At 40.0% G+C, this 20,878-nt stretch overlaps 2 protein-coding genes across 2 annotated transcripts; one reads left to right on the top strand and one right to left on the bottom strand.

Moving 5' to 3' along the window:
* Window positions 1-756: 756 nt before the first annotated feature.
* On the top strand, window positions 757-13,794 carry LOC144082701 (ribosomal protein S6 kinase alpha-6). Its single transcript, XM_077609994.1, has 22 exons — window positions 757-1,121; window positions 3,163-3,222; window positions 3,307-3,423; window positions 3,493-3,574; window positions 3,669-3,749; window positions 4,934-5,013; window positions 5,593-5,699; window positions 5,874-5,911; window positions 6,209-6,351; window positions 6,753-6,823; window positions 7,104-7,192; window positions 7,381-7,445; window positions 8,080-8,182; window positions 8,328-8,452; window positions 9,392-9,511; window positions 10,466-10,555; window positions 10,657-10,815; window positions 10,890-11,051; window positions 11,185-11,261; window positions 11,354-11,471; window positions 11,613-11,753; window positions 12,364-13,794. Exons 1-22 carry the CDS (start codon window positions 894-896, stop codon window positions 12,490-12,492), a joined length of 2,385 nt encoding a protein of 794 aa, XP_077466120.1. The 5' UTR covers window positions 757-893; the 3' UTR covers window positions 12,493-13,794.
* Window positions 13,795-18,400: 4,606 nt separating this feature from the next.
* Window positions 18,401-20,520, bottom strand: LOC144082410 (POU domain, class 3, transcription factor 4-like). The gene has a single exon (XM_077609566.1). It carries the CDS (start codon window positions 20,512-20,514, stop codon window positions 19,423-19,425), a length of 1,092 nt encoding a protein of 363 aa, XP_077465692.1. The 5' UTR covers window positions 20,515-20,520; the 3' UTR covers window positions 18,401-19,422.
* Between the last annotated feature and the right edge of the window lie 358 nt (window positions 20,521-20,878).

Raw genomic sequence — 20,878 nt, 5'->3', positions numbered from 1 at the left:
TAGACCCATGGAATTTTGACAAATTCCTTCTCTTTGTCAGCTTGAGGGATATCCTCTTAATCTGAAGATGAAAAATCATCTTGGTTGCATTCCTCCCCATCTTTGCTAGCTACATCTTTATTTGTTCCTCTGATCTGCTACTCAAGTGCAGGAGCAGATCAAATGCAATGCACACAAGATTATTCTGTAAAATAGGAACAATTGAATTTTGTTGTGCAAATAGTAGTGTAATACTAATGAAACTAGTGAAAGATTACAAAAGAAGAAATGTAAATATGATTTCAAATGCAGGTTTTTATATAAATCGTATTGAAAGTATGAGCAAATACAACAGACACAAAATATACCCAAAAGTTATTTATTGTGGGCCAGCTGTGTAGTAAGTACTACAGCATATAAGAAAGCATGGACGAAATATTTTGTCTGTTTGTGTTTTTCCCTCTTTTAAAATTAATAAGTCATTTTTGTCAGTCTTACCATTTTAATTTGGAAAAGGGTAGTTGAAAATGTTTTTTTATTTTTATGTTTTTCTCCAGCTAAACATCGTAGTGGGTCACTTTTGATCCGCAATACAGCACAAGGGTTAAGCCTCTTATTTCCTCCAGGACAAGAGATGGTCAGGCTTGAACATTCGGCTTTAGGATCGGAGACATGTGATGATGGCAACATGAATCTGATGTCATCGGATCATTTTTATTGCATCGATTACCAATATACATCGCCTTTTTAAGCATGTCCTTGTCTCTGTCGAGACGCGGTGCTCTGGTGGGGAAGGGGGAAATCCTTTGCTGAGTTGCGTCACTAATACGTCAATAAACTCATTTACTATGCAGTTGCCTCAGTAGCCGCCATATTCGCAGCAATGGCAGGGTAGCGGTTCCGTGGCAGAGCGCATGGTCCAATCACTGACATCAAATACTGGCGCACTGACACCCAAAAACCACGCGGATCGTGGAGCACAGTCATCCACGCATCTTCTCACCGAACGATCGAGCAGATCAGCCAGGATTCTGAAGTGGGGGGAACATGTATTTTGGAGTCGGGGTCTAGGTGGACGAGGATGCCTTAGATTTAAAGAAGAATCCTGGCACAACATGGAGATAAACAACGTCAGTACTGAGGTGGGTTTGTGTATTATTACTCCGTATTCTTTTAGGCTTTTTCCACAGATTTTAGGTATCCTCTGGCGGTGAAAGGTTAGTTCGATTCGCGTCACGACTTGCAGCGCATTGCAAAGCATGCTAACAGCTACCTAATGCTATCAGCTGATTAGATGTTTATATATATTTTTTCATCGCCTGTCTTTATCACTTCCAAAACGGTCCGGACATCAGCACGTCGGAATCGCCTGTACATTTACACCTTGCTTTCTTGCAGCGTTTGTTGTCATTTATACTTCTCATGTGGAGTTTGGTGCTTTGCTAGCTTAGCGCGCATAGCCTAAACATTAGCATAGAGTTGGTGTGTCTAGTGACAGCTCTCAGATCAGGGAACTTTTTAAACTCCATGATCGATTAAACACGTTTAATTTTTATTTATTTATTTATTTAATTTTTTTACTAGGCAGCACGAGACGTTTATATTTCCGTAGTTAATACTAATGGCTGGATTGTCTGCAACACATTTTATAAGACATAAGTAAACACAGTCAATAGATTAAAAAGTGATGCTGTTGAATATAAATTTATTGTCCCTGGGGGAAAGCAAATTATAATAGTTTTCATCTTTAACAAAGCCAATGCTTAGTTCTGTTATTTGAAACATCAGTAAAATACTACTGCTCAATTAACTTTGCTGTTGCCCGCAAAATATGTTTAATTAATTTTGATGGGATGGACATGGCCAGTTCCCAGGTCAAATGGATTTGGCATCAATCACCCTCAATGGTAGTCAATGTTAAATTTCATTTATGTGGTTACATGCAGTGTTCATATGAAAACACCACTGACAGTGTCTGTCATTATGCAGCACATCTCTGTACATCTCGACTACAGACATGTCTTTCTTCCACATGTTAATGTTTTTTGTTCATATCTTACTCCAAATAACTCCGATTTCACATATCCTGCAAGCAGCGCATTGACAGCACAGAAGTAAACATGTAGATTAGCCACTCAAACTGGAGTTGCCTTTTAATCCACTTTGCATCAGTTTCAGAACTTTAAAGTCACTTAAAGAAAGCCATGTTCAAAGAGCATTAGGGCTTTCCAAAAAGCATTAATTGTTGAGAATGGCAGAAAAAAGGCCTGCCATCCTGCAAGTGTAGGCTGCACTCTTGTTACAAGCTGTGATGAGCCGCAGCAGAGGTGGGAGTGAGGATGCATGTGTGAATGATGTCCTGGCTTTAGCTGTAGCCCGCATGTCACACGTTTTGATTTCACGGAATTGTATCTTGTGTTGGAATTCTTTCGTTTTTGGCATTTTCAAAGCTAATACTCTTACAGATTTCTGTCACTCGGTCGTATTGGAAAGTGATTTGTTGGCCTCAGTTCTGTGGGTGGGTGTGAGTGAGTGTATGTCAGTTGCTCCACCCACTGAGAGTGGGCTTACGTAGTGCTATGACTCATCCCCTCTCTTCAGAGGCTTGATGGAATTCAGCACACACAAATACACACAGATTAAATACATCATGCAGTAAAATAAATTTCATCATATGAACGTGAAAACCTCTGCAGTCCAGGACAATTGGTACTGATGTAATTTGCATGCACATTGCACGTTTGTATATTTTTTGCTTGACTTGTATTGTTTTTTTGTTATTTTATTATTATTATTACATGGCAGAACTGCGTTTTTCTATCAGAATTGATTAACTCATTGTTAAAACCATGAATCAGGGTGATATTATCTTTAGAAGGCAAAATGCTAGGAACATCACTTAAGGCATTGGATATTTCTCCACCCTAGTGCAGGCTCTTTGCTTTGCTGCTGTTTAGATATACACTTTTAAAGCATGGATTCTATTCTATTTGTCAACAAACATAACTGCATGCGGCTGAAAATGCTGTTATTGCATGTGACTCATCATATTCATCTGTTGATTTGTACAATGTGGGCGTGCAGGAGCTGAAGTCTTGTTGAGCTGAAAGCTTGCATGCACAAGCTTTCCTTGAGCTTTGTTTTTCCCGACTTCTATGATGTCATTTGTTTTTGCGGTTGTAGGTCAATGGACATCAGATCATCGATGAGCCCATGGAGGAGGGAGAGTGTTACACACACTGTGTAAGTCAGATTTAAGATTTTAATACACAGAAACTGGTGAAAGTGAGGATTTCAATTTATTAACTTGACTGCATGTGCTTGCAGGATGAAGGGACCTACAAGGAGATTCCTATCACACACCATGTGAAAGAGGGCTGTGAGAAAGCAGATCCATCGCAGTTTGAACTCCTCAAGGTTCTGGGCCAGGGCTCTTTTGGCAAGGTGACGACAAAAGTAATCAAATCGATCTGTGTTTTTTTTAATCATCCTAAATTGTTGTTTCTTCATAAGGTATTTCTGGTAAGAAAAATTGTGGGTCCAGATGCCAGTCAGTTATATGCAATGAAAGTTCTAAAAAAGGCATCATTGAAAGGTAAGATGACTTCACAAAATCCTGATCACAAAGTGTATGGTTCCTTGCAATTGATCATTTTAATCTATGATGGCACTCCTGTGTTCATGTCCAGTCAGGGACAGAGTTCGCACTAAGATGGAGAGAGACATCTTAGTGGAGGTCAATCATCCCTTCATAGTGAAGTTGCACTACGGTAAGAAAAGTGAGAACTTAAAAGTATTTGTACATATATCGTTAGAGATCTGCAGACATTTTTTTGTAAATTAATTTAATTTGGTAACGTTTTCAAGTCTTGCTCTATAAAATAAATGCTAATGATGTAGAGCAGGGGTGTCACACTTGGTTGGGTTGGTTCGCGGGCCGCTTTAACGTCAACTTGATTTCATGTGGGCCGGACCATTTTAGATATAATATTTAGATTTTTTTTAATAAATGGATTAAAATAACTGGATTAAAAGCCCTGAATATTCCGTTTTTTATAGATCTAAAACAATGTTTATTTTAGCTTTTTTATATATATATTTTTTTTAGATTTTACACAATGATTTCTGAACTAAAAACAGAAAAAAATGATTACAAAAATTACAATTATTGATTTAAAAGGGGGAAAATCAGGAAATATAATATACATCTATACTCTTCATTTTAATTTGATCCTAAAACAGAAAGTCGGCACTCATGATTTACTTTCCCGGGCCACACAAAATGATGCGGCAGGCCAGATTTGGCCCCCGGGCCGCCACTTTGACACATAATGTAGAGTTATTGAGTCCATTTAATATTTTTCAAGACTATGCATATATCTTAAGTAACGCTGCATAATATATTGAAAACATATCAGGGTAAGGCTAAAGCCTTCTATTTTTCTCTCACCAGATTTAGTTAACACTTAATTTTAAACTTTTTAAGAAATATTCCATTGTTGTTGTTTATATCCTGACCTTCCCAAAACAAAGTCACTAACATAAAAAGATCATATGCTCTAATATTTTGTTGGATCGCCTTTAGCTTTGATCACGGCACACATTCGCTGTGGCATTGTTTCGATAAGCTTCTGCAACATCGCAAGATTTATTTTCCATCCAAAGTTGCGGTCATTTTTCTCCAATAACTTGCATTGATGGTGATACAGTTGGACCGCTGCGCAAAGTGTTCTGAAATGTTAAAGCTACATTTGACAATGTGCGTTTTGAGTTAAATATTATGATATAAATGTTTCCAAATTGCATGGTCTAATACCTTGTAAGTACTTTACGTATTGATTGTCTTGCTTAGGTTGATGCAATTGAGCAGGATGTGCTCAGCATCCAGCATCTTCTTTGTAAATCATAGTTTAACATTGCAATGGTGGTTTACATAATTTATTTGCATTTACAGCCTTTCAGACGGAAGGGAAACTGTATTTAATACTGGACTTTCTCAGGGGTGGAGATGTATTCACTCGTTTATCCAAAGAGGTGAGCCCATGTCCTGCTACCCTTAGCCTGATTGTACTTTAAGCCCTCCTATCTGTATTTATTTCTTAGTTTGAAAGGCAACAAGAGCTCACGTTTATGTAAACGGCGAAAGATGAATGTTATTCAAATACAAAGGAATTGTTAAAATGAAGGTTGGACATGAATTTGGTGTAGTCATTATTTAATGGTTTAAAGGATTTTTTGTAAACATCAGCTCTTGTCAATTCACATCTCTTTTGTGTTCAGATTTAATCAAATTATGAGTGCATTTCCGACAAGTGCTTTCAGCTTTTTAAGTCTTAATTGCATATCACTTTGTGGCCTTCAGCAAGTGCTTTCTGTGGTTTCACTAAAAGAATGCAAGTGATGTGCGGTTTGCCTGTTTGAATGACATTTTTTAAAGCTTGTCTCAGGAGCAAAACAAAAGTTTTTGCCTCTCAGATCAACGGCATAAAGAATGTAGTTACCTTCTTGAAATGTTGAGTCTCTGAGCACATATAGTAACCACACTGTTCGTCGTTTCTGACATATTTTGCACTTTGAATTGTTCAGAGAGTAATTCTGTCCAGTTCTTAACAGGTTATGTTTACAGAGGAAGATGTGAAATTCTACCTTGCAGAGCTGGCCCTGGCCCTTGACCACCTGCACAACTTGGGGATAGTTTACAGAGATCTCAAACCAGAGAAGTATGAGATCCCACTTTATTCTCTGATCTACACACCTAAACATTACCTGAAACCCTTCACAAAGTGTCACACACTTACACGTTTTTAAATTAACTCTAACCTTAAAAAAAAAATGCATTTTTGTTTGTCTTAATGATTCTTTCCATCACAAAAAATGTCCCGCTTTCTCCCCAGTATCTTGCTTGACGAAGCTGGACATGTAAAGTTAACAGGTATGTTTTTTTTACACTGTGTAGTCGTAACATGTTCTATTGCAAATTTAGTAACTCTGTATTTTGTTAAAATATACACATTTCTTTCAATTCTTGAATATCCTCAAATAAAAATGTTCGGAAAATTACGTAGGGTTTATTCATTTGTTTGTTTGTTTTTAAGCAGCTTAACTTAGCATGACTGGAAAGGAGATATTCAAAAGATGTACACTTTAATTTGATCTACAACCTCTGGATGGGACTGTCATGTTTCTTTGTTTGCCCAGATGACACATAATCGGATGTCATTGTGTACAGACTTTGGCCTGAGCAAGGAGTCAGTGGATGCTGACAAGAAGGCTTATTCTTTCTGTGGTACAGTGGAGTATATGGCCCCTGAGGTGGTCAATAGGAGAGGACACACACAGAGTGCTGACTGGTGGTCGCTGGGTGTACTAATGGTATGTAGGAATATTAGCTCATCATTATCAAGTAAAACATTTTAGTCTTTTAAACTGAATTACTTTGTAGTTCCCGTGGCTCAAAATATACATTTTTTTTACATTCACCTGGTTAATAATAATTGCTACTGCTGGAGATAGTTTATAACAAATAATAATAATAAAAATGCCTTATTTCAAGAAATAGTGGTGGTGCAAAGCCAATAAATTCACTTCGATACCTTCAATAAAAATGCTTAAAGCTGAGACAAATTGCAGTCTTATTTATTTTCACTGACTAGTTCATTAACAAATCAAATCAAAAGCCTTTATTGTCATCATACACAGCTGCGTATAACGAAATTGGTGATTGGAATTTATGTAGTTATTGTATTACTTTTGCTTTCCCATATTTTTTGCAGTTTGAGATGCTAACAGGAACGTTACCATTCCAAGGGAAAGACCGCAATGAGACTATGAACATGATTCTCAAGTGAGTAGTGAACTAGAACCATTAACAATATCAGTGCATGAAAAATGAGAGACTATCTATAAATATACTAGAGTTTTTTTTGTGTATATATATACACGTGTGAGTCTGTGTATTGCATGTATAATTACTTGGCCCAATAATGGTTCATTTAATCTTTAAATAATGCAATTTTAAATTACTGTTCTCGATTATTTCTTATTTTTTCAGAGAAGGGAAATTTAAATCATTGACCAGTTGCATTATGGTACATATTTTCCTTTTTCTATTTCTTCCATTCTAGAGCAAAGCTAGGAATGCCTCAGTTCCTTAGTCTGGAAGCCCAGAGTTTGCTAAGGATGCTGTTCAAGCGAAACCCCACGAACAGACTAGGCAAGTAGTAATCCAGTTACTGGTGAATCACCTGTAACCTGGATGTTTTCAAACATGAACCTGTTAACTGCTTGGCAGTTCCTTCAAATGCATCCTGCGTACCGCAGAGAAAAAAGAAACGTGTCAAAGCGTTGATCCCCTTTCGCGATACAACCTGACCGTGCCAATTATTTGATCATTGTCTTCAGGGGCTGGACCCGACGGTGTGGAAGAGATCAAACGTCATGCTTTCTTCTCCACCATCGACTGGAATGTAGGCACACACACACACACGATCACTTTTAATTTCCCACCCACACAAACACACATGTAACTGGCTTCTGCTGAAGATTCACACCTCACAAATGTTCAGTTTGCCCAGGACTTTGTCTTTGCCAACCCTGTATGTGCGCATCTAGGCAGATGGCCAGTTCTGGCTGTGTGCACTAATAGCACCGCGTGAGTGTTCATCAGCCAGCAGACCGCTATTGGCCATGCATCATGGTAGCGGAAAAGGAATGAGTTCTTTAAAGAGCAGTCTGGCCTTTCTGCCTCTCATAATATATCAGAAAAGGTCCAGGATTTGTCTCACACGCTCTTCCTACTCTGTGGACACAAAACAATGAATCTTTACTGTGACGGTAATTAGGAGTTTGTAACATTTTAATGGCAACTGCTGTTTGTCTGAGCCCTTGGGGATCTCTTGATAATTTAGTCCAATAGTAAAAAAACTGGATTATCCTGTCTGAAAGCCCAGAAAATTTGATTAGTTAGACACTTAAATATGCTGTAGGTATTGTGACACCTGTACTGTAACTTTTCTGACACATTATGTTTACAGATTAGAGGCAGCCAGTGGTAGGTTCTGATCCCTAATACTAAATATACTAAAATGTGTCATTTCTCAGAAACTATACAGGAGAGAGTTGCAACCCCCATTCAAGCCTGCGGCTGGTAAACCAGACGACACATTCTGTTTCGACCCAGAGTTCACTGCAAAGACGCCGAAGGGTAAGTATTCCTATACACTCATTCTCGGTTCAAGCTTGTAAGCTTGAAAACGATCCTGCTGTGTGTGCATACCTGTCACTACATAATTTATTGGGTGGTTGTGTATTCGTCGTCTTGTATTATACAGCATCGCTGTTTGGTTTAGACTCCCCAGGTATCCCCCCCAGTGCAAATGCCCACCAGCTCTTCAAAGGCTTCAGTTTTGTTGCTCCAACGCCAATGGATGAAAACAAGAGTTCCCCGCTTCTCAGTATACTCCCAATAGTGCAGGTAAACTTACTCATTCCCTTCTTATGTGTCTTCTACCCAAATCTACCCATCCATAAAATGTCCAAAACTTAAGGACAACACATACACTTGTTAATCTAATTGCATGCTGTTTGTAGCACAGTGATTAGGTTAAAACAATATTTCACTACAATGGTACATTGCTTGCATCATCAAATCCTTTTACGTGAAATCTCAGAGTTTTTTTTCCCCTTCAAAGTTTAGAGGAACTTGAGCTCCTTTGACCTCTGAGTAAATTGGTACTTGGAGTTTTGCCTTGTAATAACTAACAAAGCACCATCATCTGAGGGCTGTTTAGACATTTCAAAGGCATACATTGATCACATTACTCCCAATTCCATTTTTTTATGGTCAAACATGTTTGGCATCATAATTTGTCACTCATGCCTCTAACTGAATTATTCTTTGATTATCTCTCATTCAGATTCCTTTAAAAACAATCATGTTATTATGCAAAATTTCATCCACAGAATAAACTTCGATCATCGGCAAACATTCCATCATTATAATTGCAAACACTGATTCCTGTCGACAACCTAGGCAAAATTTACCATAGGATTTTCAGAGTTTAATGTTCAACCTGCAAACAAACACTGCTCTGTTCATGACAACTCCTTTTGATTTTAGCATGACACTGCTGAAGCACAGCACTCTGTGTGGGAGGTTATAGGATTAATTAGAATCACTGTTTTGTAACAGTGTAGGGAGTGCAGAACAGCCTGCTCACAGATATGTTTTCATATATAGGCAGCTTATTAAAGATTCACTTGGTTGCTAAGTGTACATGATGGGGATCCAGGAACTCCAAACACCATTTTTTTAAATAAATATATATGAGAAAAAATAATATGTACTCTTTATAAAAAGAAGCAACTTCATGCTTTCTAAGTAATCGTGTTTTTTTTTCTGTCCTCCTTTCAGATGCATGGGGGATCCAAATTTTTGGATCTCTACGAACTGCAGGAGGACATTGGAGTTGGCTCCTACTCAATTTGTAAACGCTGTGTTCACAGAGTCTCTGCCGTGGACTATGCTGTGAAGGTGACCAGTTGCTGCCAATGAATGTTAAAATGTTTTTTTTAGTAAAAAGACTCACTTCCACATTGCTACACACATTGGCACATGTTTTCAAACATACCACAGTTTGATTTGGCACCTGTCATGTTTCACAGCAGTGTAGTGCTAAAGTGCATGACCATAGTAAGCATGTGGCATATTGACAGCTAGAGCAGTAATTAACCCCCTTCAGACTCAAATCTGTGTTATTTTATTCTGCAATGTGCTGAACCAATTCACCATCAACACAACTTGGCTAGGAAAAATAACCCTTTAAAGGTCACTGACTAAATAGAAAATAAAACTTGCTGAGCAGTGGAGGAAAACTAGTCAGTTTTTATTAAGTTAATATTTTGCCGTACAAAAGTATGATTTTTCAAAATCCCACTGCCACTGTTTATCGATATTTTTGCCCGCAATATAATATATTACACTGATATTCAACTGTATTTGCCTTTCATTGTGGCTCATGGAGGATTATGGCATTATAGTTTAATGTTTTGTTCATAGAACCGTGTTTTGGGCCATTATCCTGTTTAAGGACCAATGACATGGCCACTAGGACTGCACAGTTTGATCCCTGAAATTTTATAATACGCTGTTCATACTTAAGACCTTCTGTGCTGGGTGAAGGAAATAGGACCCTGCACATGACCAAAACTCTGATCCAAATCCATTTTTGTGTATGTGAGGGATGTCATTTATTTTCCTTTGGGACTCGCATTAATATTGGAATTCAGTCATTTTTTTGCTGTCAGTTGAGAACCAAAGCATATACATGCAAAACTAGTTGCTTTCATATTTCTGTTTTGAAAATGTTTAGTGATGTGGATTTCCAGTAGAGGGCAGCACAGCCGTTCATGTCAGTTTTACACACCAACTGAGAAGGATTGGTCAAAAACGTACATAATGCAAGCAATTTGTTTCTCAATGTCACAGATTATAGACAAAAGTAAGAGGGACCCTTCTGAGGAGACTGAAATCCTGATGCGATACGGCCAGCATCCCAACATCATTACGCTAAAGGATGTCAGTACAGTATTTGTTTGGATGGCGTTTCCTTATTTTATTAAGGGTGGAATACTTTGTCAAATATGCTGACAGGCAATTGTTACATGCAAATGTTTCAGGTATATGATGAGGGCAGGTATGTTTACCTGGTGACGGAGCTGATGAAAGGGGGAGAGCTTCTAGACAAGATCCTCAGGCAGAAGTTCTTCTCAGAGCGAGAGGCCAGTGCTGTGCTTTACACCATCACCAAGACAGTTGACTACCTCCATTGCCAAGGGGTGAGGACATGCATCCACAGAAGCACATTAGGAGGTCAGCGATGGTCCAATATGTTTACATCATCTTTTGTCAGGTAGTACATCGAGACCTGAAGCCCAGCAACATCCTGTATATGGATGACTCTGGAAATCCAGACTCAATCAGGATTTGTGACTTTGGTTTTGCAAAGCAACTTCGAGGAGGCAACGGCCTGCTCCTTACACCTTGTTATACCGCCAACTTTGTGGCACCAGAGGTGAGCCATTACTTAGAAAAGTGACAATACCAGTACCACTTGAGCAAATAGGTCAGCCTGCATGATGAAGTCAGTCATTTACATTGGCAGTACTTCATCTTAGACTGTCTTTTTCACATGTCTTCATATTCAGGTACTAATGCGGCAAGGTTATGATGCAGCTTGTGATATATGGAGTCTTGGGGTTCTGCTATACACAATGTTGGCTGGGTAAGACTAAAACAGGACAATCTTTAACATGACAATTGTGCTTTTAACTTTACATTTGAGCAAGTTGGTATTTTTTATTCTTTCGTTTTAAGGTATACCCCATTTGCAAATGGGCCAAATGACACACCAGAGGAGATTCTTCTTCGAATAGGCTCTGGCAAGTTTTCTTTGACAGGTGGTAACTGGGATTCGGTATCAGACAGCTCAAAGGTATAAGAGTCTAAATTGGCATCCACATTTGTAAATATTTTCACGTGTTAATATCTTATGTGGTGTGTCTAAAAGTTGCTACTAAAAGTAATAACATGCTCATTGTGAAGGAAAACATACCAATGTTCTTACATGTTGCAGGACCTCCTGTCCCACATGCTCCATGTGGATCCTCACCAGCGATACACAGCAGAGCAGGTTCTAAAGCATTCCTGGATTTCTTGCAGAGATGCACTGCCACACTTCCAGCTTACGCGCCATGATGCACCGCACCTAGTCAAGGTGAGTGGTACATCACTCTCACTGTAAATTTGGATAACTTTATTGGATAATTTCTGTGCAATGTCTTTACTTATCACAGTCAAGCATTGGATTTGAATAGTTTGATACTTACAGTTCCACCTAATTTGTGTACTGTACCTCTAGATCAGGGGTCCCTAAACCGGTCCTTGAGGGCTGGTGTGGGTGCAGGTTTTTGTTCCAACCGTTCTAGCATAAACAGTTTGACCAATGAAATTTCAGCAGAAAACAAGAAGCACCTGACTGCAATCCACTGATTGCACTTGTAGGACACCAGATTGGTGAAAAGGTGTCCTCTTTATGGGTTGGAATGAAAACCCGCACCCACTGTGGCCCTTTGTGGAATAGTTTGGAGACCACTGCTCTAGATGGAACTGAGAGACAGGAAAATGGAGTAGGGAATCTAATGAGTAATATCTTCTGCAATAGACTGTACATGTATAGTAGTATTTGTTTTCTACAAAAAAAGTACATTCCCGCTGTAAATATCGAACAACGTATTGACAACCGAACGCATGTTGGGGGTTTTGTGAATTCATAAAACAAATATTAGATGAGTTAGTTCATTTTTAGCCTCCTTTCCTTGCTCTAGGGAGCTATGGCTGCCACTTATTCAGCGCTGAGCCAGAAGACAAGCCAGCAGCCCGTTCTCGAGCCCGTAGCTGCATCCAGTTTAGCCCAACGACGCAGCATGAAGAAACTCACCTCAACGGATATGTAGAAATACACACACACTCACACACACACACAGGGACCCCATGGTACCATACAGACCTCAATCATTCAATTCTACAGTCTCCCATTTTAATGTATTTATTTAACCAAACCAACACACGTGGCTCCATGCACATGCCCACTTGTCAAGGCTCAATTGCAAAGATCAGTTCAAAAGCAAGACCAGACAATTTCATCTGTTACTGTTGGAGACAGACCTGTATTTATTTCCACAACTTTCATATGCACTTGCCCTCCTCGCCTTTCATTCTTTCTTCCCCGGGAAGAAATGCACCAGCTGACGTTCTACTTCACTGTGATTGGCTGATATAAAGCTGCTTCGGTAAACTGTGCCCACCCCAGGCCTCCCACTGCTCTTCATCTCTGTTCTGCCATCCTTCCCACTGCAGTTCTTTCCCCTTCCTTGATTGAGTTTCCACTCTTCTTTTCTCCACCATTATGAAATAAAAAGGTATGAGTGCTAGCAAGATGATAAATAGTAAAGGAGAGTCACAAATAGTTTCCATACTCAAAGCTGACAAGAATCAATGTGATTAATTTTTTGAGCTGGTGATGAATCCCAATGATAAAAATCATCTTCAAGCACTTTTGGCAGTATAAATGCATGTGTGGACAGATGCTGTATTTCCTTAACCTTTACTTTATGTGTGTGATGCTAACCATGTACGTATCAAAAGTGGTCTAAAGACGCTGTGGAAGGACAAAATGTCTTGAAATGAATGTGATACATTGTGGTGACTATGACAGAAGTTCTGAATTGCACACAGACATATATATTACTTGCTAATTTATTTGGTACGCCTGGATTAAACTAATACAGTGGCCCCTATTTATGAGGCTTTTATTGCATCGGTTTTCTTTTTTTTTTTTCTTTAATGCTTCGTTGATGAAAAGTGAATAGCGTGCAAAATATCAGCACTAGATTTAAAATAAACCTTTCTGGATGGAAAGAAAAAATAGGATCATATAGTGCTTATACTTAATTTTTTTTAGTTTTGTCCGCGTGTACCGAGTTCATTCGCAAATGATTGTATATAATATCTTAATGTACAGTGAATATTCTAAAGATGAAGAGCATGTGTGGGAGCTGTTGGGAATTCTCTGGCGGGAATGAAATGCACCCATTCAAACCAGAGAGGCTGAATCAAAAAACAAATTCCATAGATATCTCTTTAAAAAAACATTGTGAAAATTGTATCATATTGTATTTATTTTATTTGATTTTTAAGATTCTATTTTTCTTTCAAGTTCTGTATATATTGGCATTAAAGATCATTATTGACATGCATTCACGGTGACCTTACATTCATTTTAGTACTATTCCAAAATACTAGTCGATGTGCCAAGTTAATTAGTTGCTAAAATGTACTGTTCAATATTTTTTTTCCGTTTTCTCAAGATATGCACACAGTTGAATACGCCACTAGGTGGTAACACTGTTCAGTACATGACTGGCATTTTCTGCAGAAGCCATCTGAGATATAATTTCGTTGAGATTCTGAAATAGATGACTGGACACTTGATTAGTCTGTGAGAATAAAAAGATAAGATAAAATTGAAGTAAAATCCAATTATTTCTACAATTTGAATTAAATGACAATTTAAAAAAATAAAAGTTTAATGTTACATTCATCTGATAGGATAGTTTTTTTTTAAGTGTATTATAGTAAAATGCCCTTATGTGGCCCCTTTTTGTATTAATTACAGTTTTTATTCCAGCTTTCTGATAATCTGCATTTTAGGGTTTTGGATCCCTCTTCATCTTTACGATACTACTAGTATATACATTTTCAAGAGTTCAATTAAGGTGTGTGGCCTTTTCAGTTAAGCACCTGGGAGGCTATTAAACCAGGTGTTATTAGTTTGGGCATTATAGATGGGTGCCATTTTTTATTTAATTTTTTTGTGAATGCATAATTTGAGGGATTCTGGTTGAGTTATCAACTCAAACAAATAAATACAAATTTAATTCTGACCATAGAGGCATCTAAAGCTCACTTTTTTTACTCCTTGCTCATTTTTAATTATTTATTTTTAAAATGTGTTGAATTATGACTTTTTCACCCTTCAGTAATAGTATTGCCATTTGAATCCCCCCTCCCTCAAGCTTTATGATCGCCTCAATAGCGCTTATGAGATGTAGACTAATCCTGAATAATGTCTCTTACGGCCCCTTCATATTTTACTCTGCATCCTGTATGTTATGTAAATGACCACTTTCTGCTCTTTTGTCTGACCAAATCTGTGTGTTTGTGGCCTGAATAGACAGCAGAAGATTGGGATCTGGGCTGGAAAGCAGATGGATAGAGAGGCATGAGGAAATGCTACCATCATTATATATGCAAGTGAGCACACACATACACACACACGCACACACACGCACACACACACGCATGCACGCAAACACACTTGCCCATGGACCAGCTGTTGTCCTCTCTCTGTGGCCGTATGAGTTGACTCCATGTCCCTCCTCTCTCTCCTGGATAATGCATCTGCAGCCTGGGAGCTGAGAGGTAAACAGTGAGGCTAATTGCTTTGACACACTGCTCTTTGTTTTGGCCTCCTGGTGCTAATCAAGCACTCTGCTAATAAGTCTGGCTGGCAAGGAAACATAACGGAGTTCAGACTGGGAGGAAGTAAAAAGGGACAGGCTACGTCACTTCGACTGCATGATGTAGTGTTGCAGCCCACTTTTGGATACGTCATTCACATTTCCCACAGTGACGCTGTGAATGGTAGCGCCCCACTCAGGTGTGAATCTATTTATCCTCATTAACAAGAGTCTCTCCAAACTCAGCCAATTAACACACTGCTCCAAATGAAGCCATTAGCTGTCACATGAGGTAGAGGTAGATACTGGTCGGATGCCTGCGTGCGTGCGGGTGCATTCATTCTTGCTGCTAATAAAAGCAAGAGAATTAATGGAGCGAGCGTGTGTGATAATGAGTTAATGTGGAACAAGCAGGACAAGCAGTGATCAGCCCTCTTGTCTCAAATGAAGATATCACATACTGTGATTTACTCTCCCACAACCATAAACAGGCCTTTCTGACCTCACTTATCTGTGTGTATCCTGTGTTTTGTGTACGTTACGGCGTGCATGGTGTTTGTTAAACATGCTGTAAATGGGATGGTGAAAACTCCCCTTTAAGTGCAGAGATGTTGCTTGACTTTGAAGGTATTGAAATTGTGCCCTTTAATTGCTACTCTGCTGTAGTATGACAGCAAGGGTTCGTTGGAGTCAGCACAAAGGATTTTCAAAATACTCAGTACCAAGGATTTGTGGTTAAAGTTGATGATGTACTCTGATTATATTGAACCCCAATGTATCTCAGTGCACAAAGGAATATCCATATACTGTAAAAATGCAATGTGCAGAAGTCCTTAGCCCATATCATGTAACAGTTGTTGCCTTAAACACAACATTTGTGTATTGCAGGAATACACTTTATTTGTTTTTAAAAATGGCCGAATATTTTGTATTACACAGCCCAAGTATCACGCACCCAAATATAAGATTTTAAGAAATTGATCATGCACCATAGTTTAGGAATAAAATGACCACAGAGACTAATTCAAAACCACTATTTCCCTTAATACGAATAGAAACAATTAAAACTAAATAGTAAATAGCTGCTTGGGGGATTATTTGCATAGCTACTACTATAAAACTATATTACACTGTGGTAGCAGCAGCAGCTTGTTCCACTCAAATTGGTAACTCAGAGTTATTAAGATACTTTAAATGGAATAATGGGTACAATTTGTGTCATCCAAAAGAGATGTTAGAGGTTTGGTGCAGTTTTGTGCACTCTTTCATATTTTTGATGTTCTTTAATTGACAAAATAACAGTAGTTGTATGGCTCACAGGCAAAAGTGAGTGCAGACCGTTCGGACAAGCTGCCTAAATGGGTCAATGATTTCTGCGCAACAAGTGCAAAACAACCCAAAGCAGTTTTCAGAATCAGAAACAGAATTTGGACGCTTAGAAGTCCCTTCAACACCCAATCATTTAGTTTCTACTGGAATAATACACTCACACATGCATGCATGCTTACACACTGGCACACATGGAGCCTGTGCTACCACTATATATAGTAGTGTACACTTTACAGTGGAATGAAAATGTTTAAGTGTAACCATGTGCACAAACTACATTAATTTCCACTGATTATCAATATGTATTTCTGTTAGATTTTCCCCAAATTCTAAAAAGTGAGCAGTGTTACATATAATTTACTATATAGTAATATATGCATATACGTAAGTGTGTGTGTGTGTGTGTGTGTGTTTTTTGTTGCTGACTACATACGATACTGGAAAGTGTTGTAATTTTAAAATAACTTAACTCTCACTTTGCAAATGTGAAGTCTATGATTTACTGGATTTGACCTACCTTGGCCCTATTTAGGCAGTGGTCTATATTAGATAAACATTACAAACAAAAAATATTTGAAATCGGTTTTGGTTTCCATTATTTTAACCTTTAACTGAGGCAGAAAAATACTGACCTTAAAAATAGATCAAATGGGGCTGTGCTTAATTAAAGCAATGACAAAAAAGAATCAATGATTTGTTCCATCCTATCAAGAAGTCATCACTTCAATCTGAAGTATCTTATCAAAAGTCTAAGCTAATCGAAAATCAAACATATTGGAAGGCACATTTATACTGTTAAAAACTATAAATTCATGGCTTTTGGCTGACACACGCAGATACATATTTTGATATATTTTTTTAACTGAAATGCACCTGATTTGTTTTGCCCTTGACTTGTTCCCAAAGTCAATCATTTCCACACTAGTGAGATATTGAGTTAATCTTTAAAAATGTGCTTCCTAACAGAATTTAGATGTTTTCTCCTTCCAAAGTAGCAAAGATATAGTTTCTCCTCAAAACTTTTGATTTTCTGCTCATTTGCTTGTTCTCCACCCCCAGACGCATCCAAACCGCCCGACTGTACTCAGCATTTACAACCAAAACATTTTGCTACTGTTTTTTTGTATTATTTTTTCTTTTATATTGTCACAGTCGTCCCTTTTACCTCCATCCTCACCCTCTCTTATGCTGTGTCCCCCAACCCCCTCCCAGGGCCGCAGACTGAGGAGATGCATAAATTCAAGACACATTAGTATTCCAGTCAGGCTCTCTGTTTTCAAGGCAAGGCCTAGCACCCTTTCCCCCCTTCCCCTCCTTTACCCTCCCTCCCCAGCTCTATTTTTGAATCATTTAAACAGTGCTGCATTTACTTATTTCAAAACCATTCCTAATTTATTTTCCGGCATCAGGTTTTTTTGCAGGAATATAGCTTTATTTTGCTTTCGCATGGCCAATTATACGGAGCTGTAGTCTTTGAAATGAGATTCATCTGCTTCTATGCGCGCGCGCGTCTGTGCGCGCGTGATTGTGCGTGTGTCAACGCGTGTCTACGCACGCGCTGTCAGGCCCACTGGCCCAGCCGATACATCACGCATGTCCGATCAAGGAGGGCAGAGGGCCTTGACAATAACATTTCAGAGGAACTGCATGCAGAATGAATTCCCTCTCTCTCTCTTGCTCTGTCATTTTTTTTTGTTGTGACCAGCCTAAAGCCAAAAATCCATCGAGCCACTCAAAATTTTACAGCAGTGAGGGACATCAAAATCTTAAATGGAAATCATAATTTGAACATGCATAACAGGCAAAGGGAGACGCTGCTGTTGATGTAATTTTACATTGGGATTTTAATTGTTTATTTAACTCATTACTTGAAATAACGACTAATTAGTAGTGTTCACTAAGTTTACTTAGAAGTACATTTTATATTGTAATTGTGAATTATAATAATAATGAGGAGGAATACTATAATAAAAATAATGTATTATTATTGACATTATTTTTGGACAGGGAACAATTGTAGCAAGGAATTGTTTATTACAACATACATAGTTTATTTCAAAACATAATACAAGCTTTATACTGAAAATAAATAATTACTTGAGCTGTCATCGAAATTTGGAATAAAACAGCCGAAACAGTTCAATCTTATACTGAAAATATTTTTTTTACATTGCTAATTATAAGTGCAGGAATAACTAAGAGCATTTGTTTAAATTAACGACTTCAAAAGGGTGATATATAAAACTGTACAATATTCGAAAAAATACTTGTGAAATAAACCAATAACAGGAGTATTTAATATTATAAAATTTGGATAGTGAACGTACAATAAAATTATAGGCAGGTGTATAGCGTCAAACCCATTTTTCTATTCACGGCTCTTGTTCAGAGTCTACACAGTTTAAATGGTCGAAGATGAATGAAAGTAACAAACAAATCATTTATAAATAGCTGTTTTTTGTTTTTTTTTTAGAGAGAGAGGCCTGATTAACTATACAGGCCACAATGGCGGGGCAAAAGAAAAAAAAAACAAGATTTGAAGTGCTATTGTGTTGCACATACCACTGGATTGAGGGTCTATTTGCAACTGCAAAAATAATATCAATCGCAGATACGAGTATGCTACAAAATAATATCATTGGAGGATTGTGAGCTCGAGTGAAAGGTACAATTAATTATACGTGGTGCCCAAAAGAAGTGTCATAGAAAAAAACAATTCTAAGAAAATCTTTTGTGTCATGCCACAATAAAAAGGAGGAAAAATAGGAAGCAAAAGAGCAGTCCCATTTGTCGGATTATGGAGACAAAAAACTAAAGGCGCTGGTAGATTCTAGGCACATTTTGTATCTTTATATCCAAACATTTTTGACCGGCTCCTGCACGCAGTGTCGTGAAATGCGAAATGATGCCCTCGTGGCGCTTTCAAAAGAGGCCAAGGCCGAGGGGTTTATCTCCGGTCCTGCTGGAAGGAGGGAGGTCTTCTGGCTCTGGAGGAGTCTGACTCGGGCCTAATCCCTCCCGGACGGGGGGCATCGGTCAAAGGTCGTGGCACGAGGACGCGTCCCCCGCGGTCCCGCCGTGGGAATAGGACCCGTCGTGGGTCGGCGGGGGCGGCGGCAGTTCCCCTGGCGGCGTCATCCGCTTCTCCTTCTGCCTCCGGTTGCAGAACCAGACGCGGACCACCTCCTTCTCCAGCTGCAGCGTGTCCGCCAACGACGTGATCTCCTGCGCAGAGGGTTTGGGGCACTTGAGAAAGTGCGTCTCCAAGACCCCCTTCACGCTGACCTCGATGGAAGTCCTCTTCTTCCTCTTCCTCCCCTGAGCTGCTATCTTGTCTATACTGCTGGAGCTGCCCGTGGTCGAGTCTGCCTCCTCCAGCCACTTGTTCAGCAGCGGCTTGAGTTTGCACATGTTTTTAAAGCTCAGCTGCAGAGCCTCGAACCTGCAGATGGTGGTTTGGGAAAAGACATTACCGTAGAGAGTGCCCAGTGCCAAGCCTACGTCGGCCTGCGTGAAGCCCAGCTTGATCCTCCGCTGCTTGAACTGCTTGGCAAAGTGCTCCAGCTCGTCCGAAGTCGGCGTCTCCTCGTCGGAGTGGTCGTGGCAGTGGTGGCCGCCCAGGTCGCCGTGCTCGGGGCTGAGCGTGTCCCTGAGGCCCGGGTGCATCCCTTGGCCCGACGGGTTAGGCGGAGGCGTCAGCCCGCCGTGCTCCAGCATGCCGTTGACGCTGAAGCCCGTCTGCGAGTAGATGTTGATCTGCTGCCCGCCGCTGATGGACGAGTTGTGCGACACCGGAGTGCCCCACGCCGCCGGATGGCTGTTGTGGTGTGGTGAGTGATGAGCGACGTGCGGTGAGCGGTGGTGGATAATGCCCAGCTGCAGGTCTTCCCTGCCCGGCTTGACGTCCTGCTGCTCCATCGAGGCCGACCACGGGCTGCTATCCGATAGGTTGCTCGCCCACTGGTGCCCTAGAGGATGCCCGTTGCTCTGGATGTTCTGCAGGTAGTCGCCGTGCAGGAGTTTCTGGTGGCCTCTGTAGGGGCTGGCGGGCTGCATGGCCTGGCTGTCCGGGTGGATCATGGGACTCGAGCCGAGCAAAGTGTAGGGGCTGGAGGCAGCTGTGGCCATGCTGGCTGCTCAACCCCACTGGCGATACTAAAAGTGAGCTTCAGCTCAGCCTCTGACATCTCCCCCCCACCCCTCTCTCTGGAGTCTCCGTGCACCGAGTGGGTGTTGACGGACAGCGAGACCCACCACTCAGGGGCCGAGTAAGGCGCCGCGACGACACCTTTCCCACCAATGACGGCACGGCGCGCAACCTCCCACCGCCGGAACCGCGGGGAGGAAAGGGTTAAGGGCAATCGAACCGGAAGTGAGTCCAAGCGCTGCTCCAACGAGTCTGTTTGTGGAACAATGTGCGCGTGGAGCACACTTCCTGTTTATTATAATCCAACTTTCCAACTGCTCCACGCGGTGAATTGAACACCGTTCC

Source organism: Stigmatopora argus, chromosome 9 (assembly GCF_051989625.1).
Source record: "Stigmatopora argus isolate UIUO_Sarg chromosome 9, RoL_Sarg_1.0, whole genome shotgun sequence".
In the NCBI taxonomy this organism is placed as follows: Eukaryota; Metazoa; Chordata; class Actinopteri; order Syngnathiformes; family Syngnathidae; genus Stigmatopora; species Stigmatopora argus.
Note: the sequence above shows the minus strand (reverse complement) of the source record. Positions and strands in the feature narration are given on the sequence as shown.

Excerpts from the sequence above, each read along its gene's own strand:
- LOC144082701 (XM_077609994.1), top strand. The coding sequence starts at position 894 with ATGGTCCAATCACTGACATCAAATACTGGCGCACTGACACCCAAAAAC. Across the intron at positions 3,424-3,492 it reads GCCAGGGCTCTTTTGGCAAG|GTATTTCTGGTAAGAAAAAT; the intron begins GTGACGACAAAA and ends TTTCTTCATAAG. Across the intron at positions 10,816-10,889 it reads ACTACCTCCATTGCCAAGGG|GTAGTACATCGAGACCTGAA; the intron begins GTGAGGACATGC and ends ATCTTTTGTCAG.
- LOC144082410 (XM_077609566.1), bottom strand. The coding sequence starts at position 20,514 with ATGGCCACAGCTGCCTCCAGCCCCTACACTTTGCTCGGCTCGAGTCCC.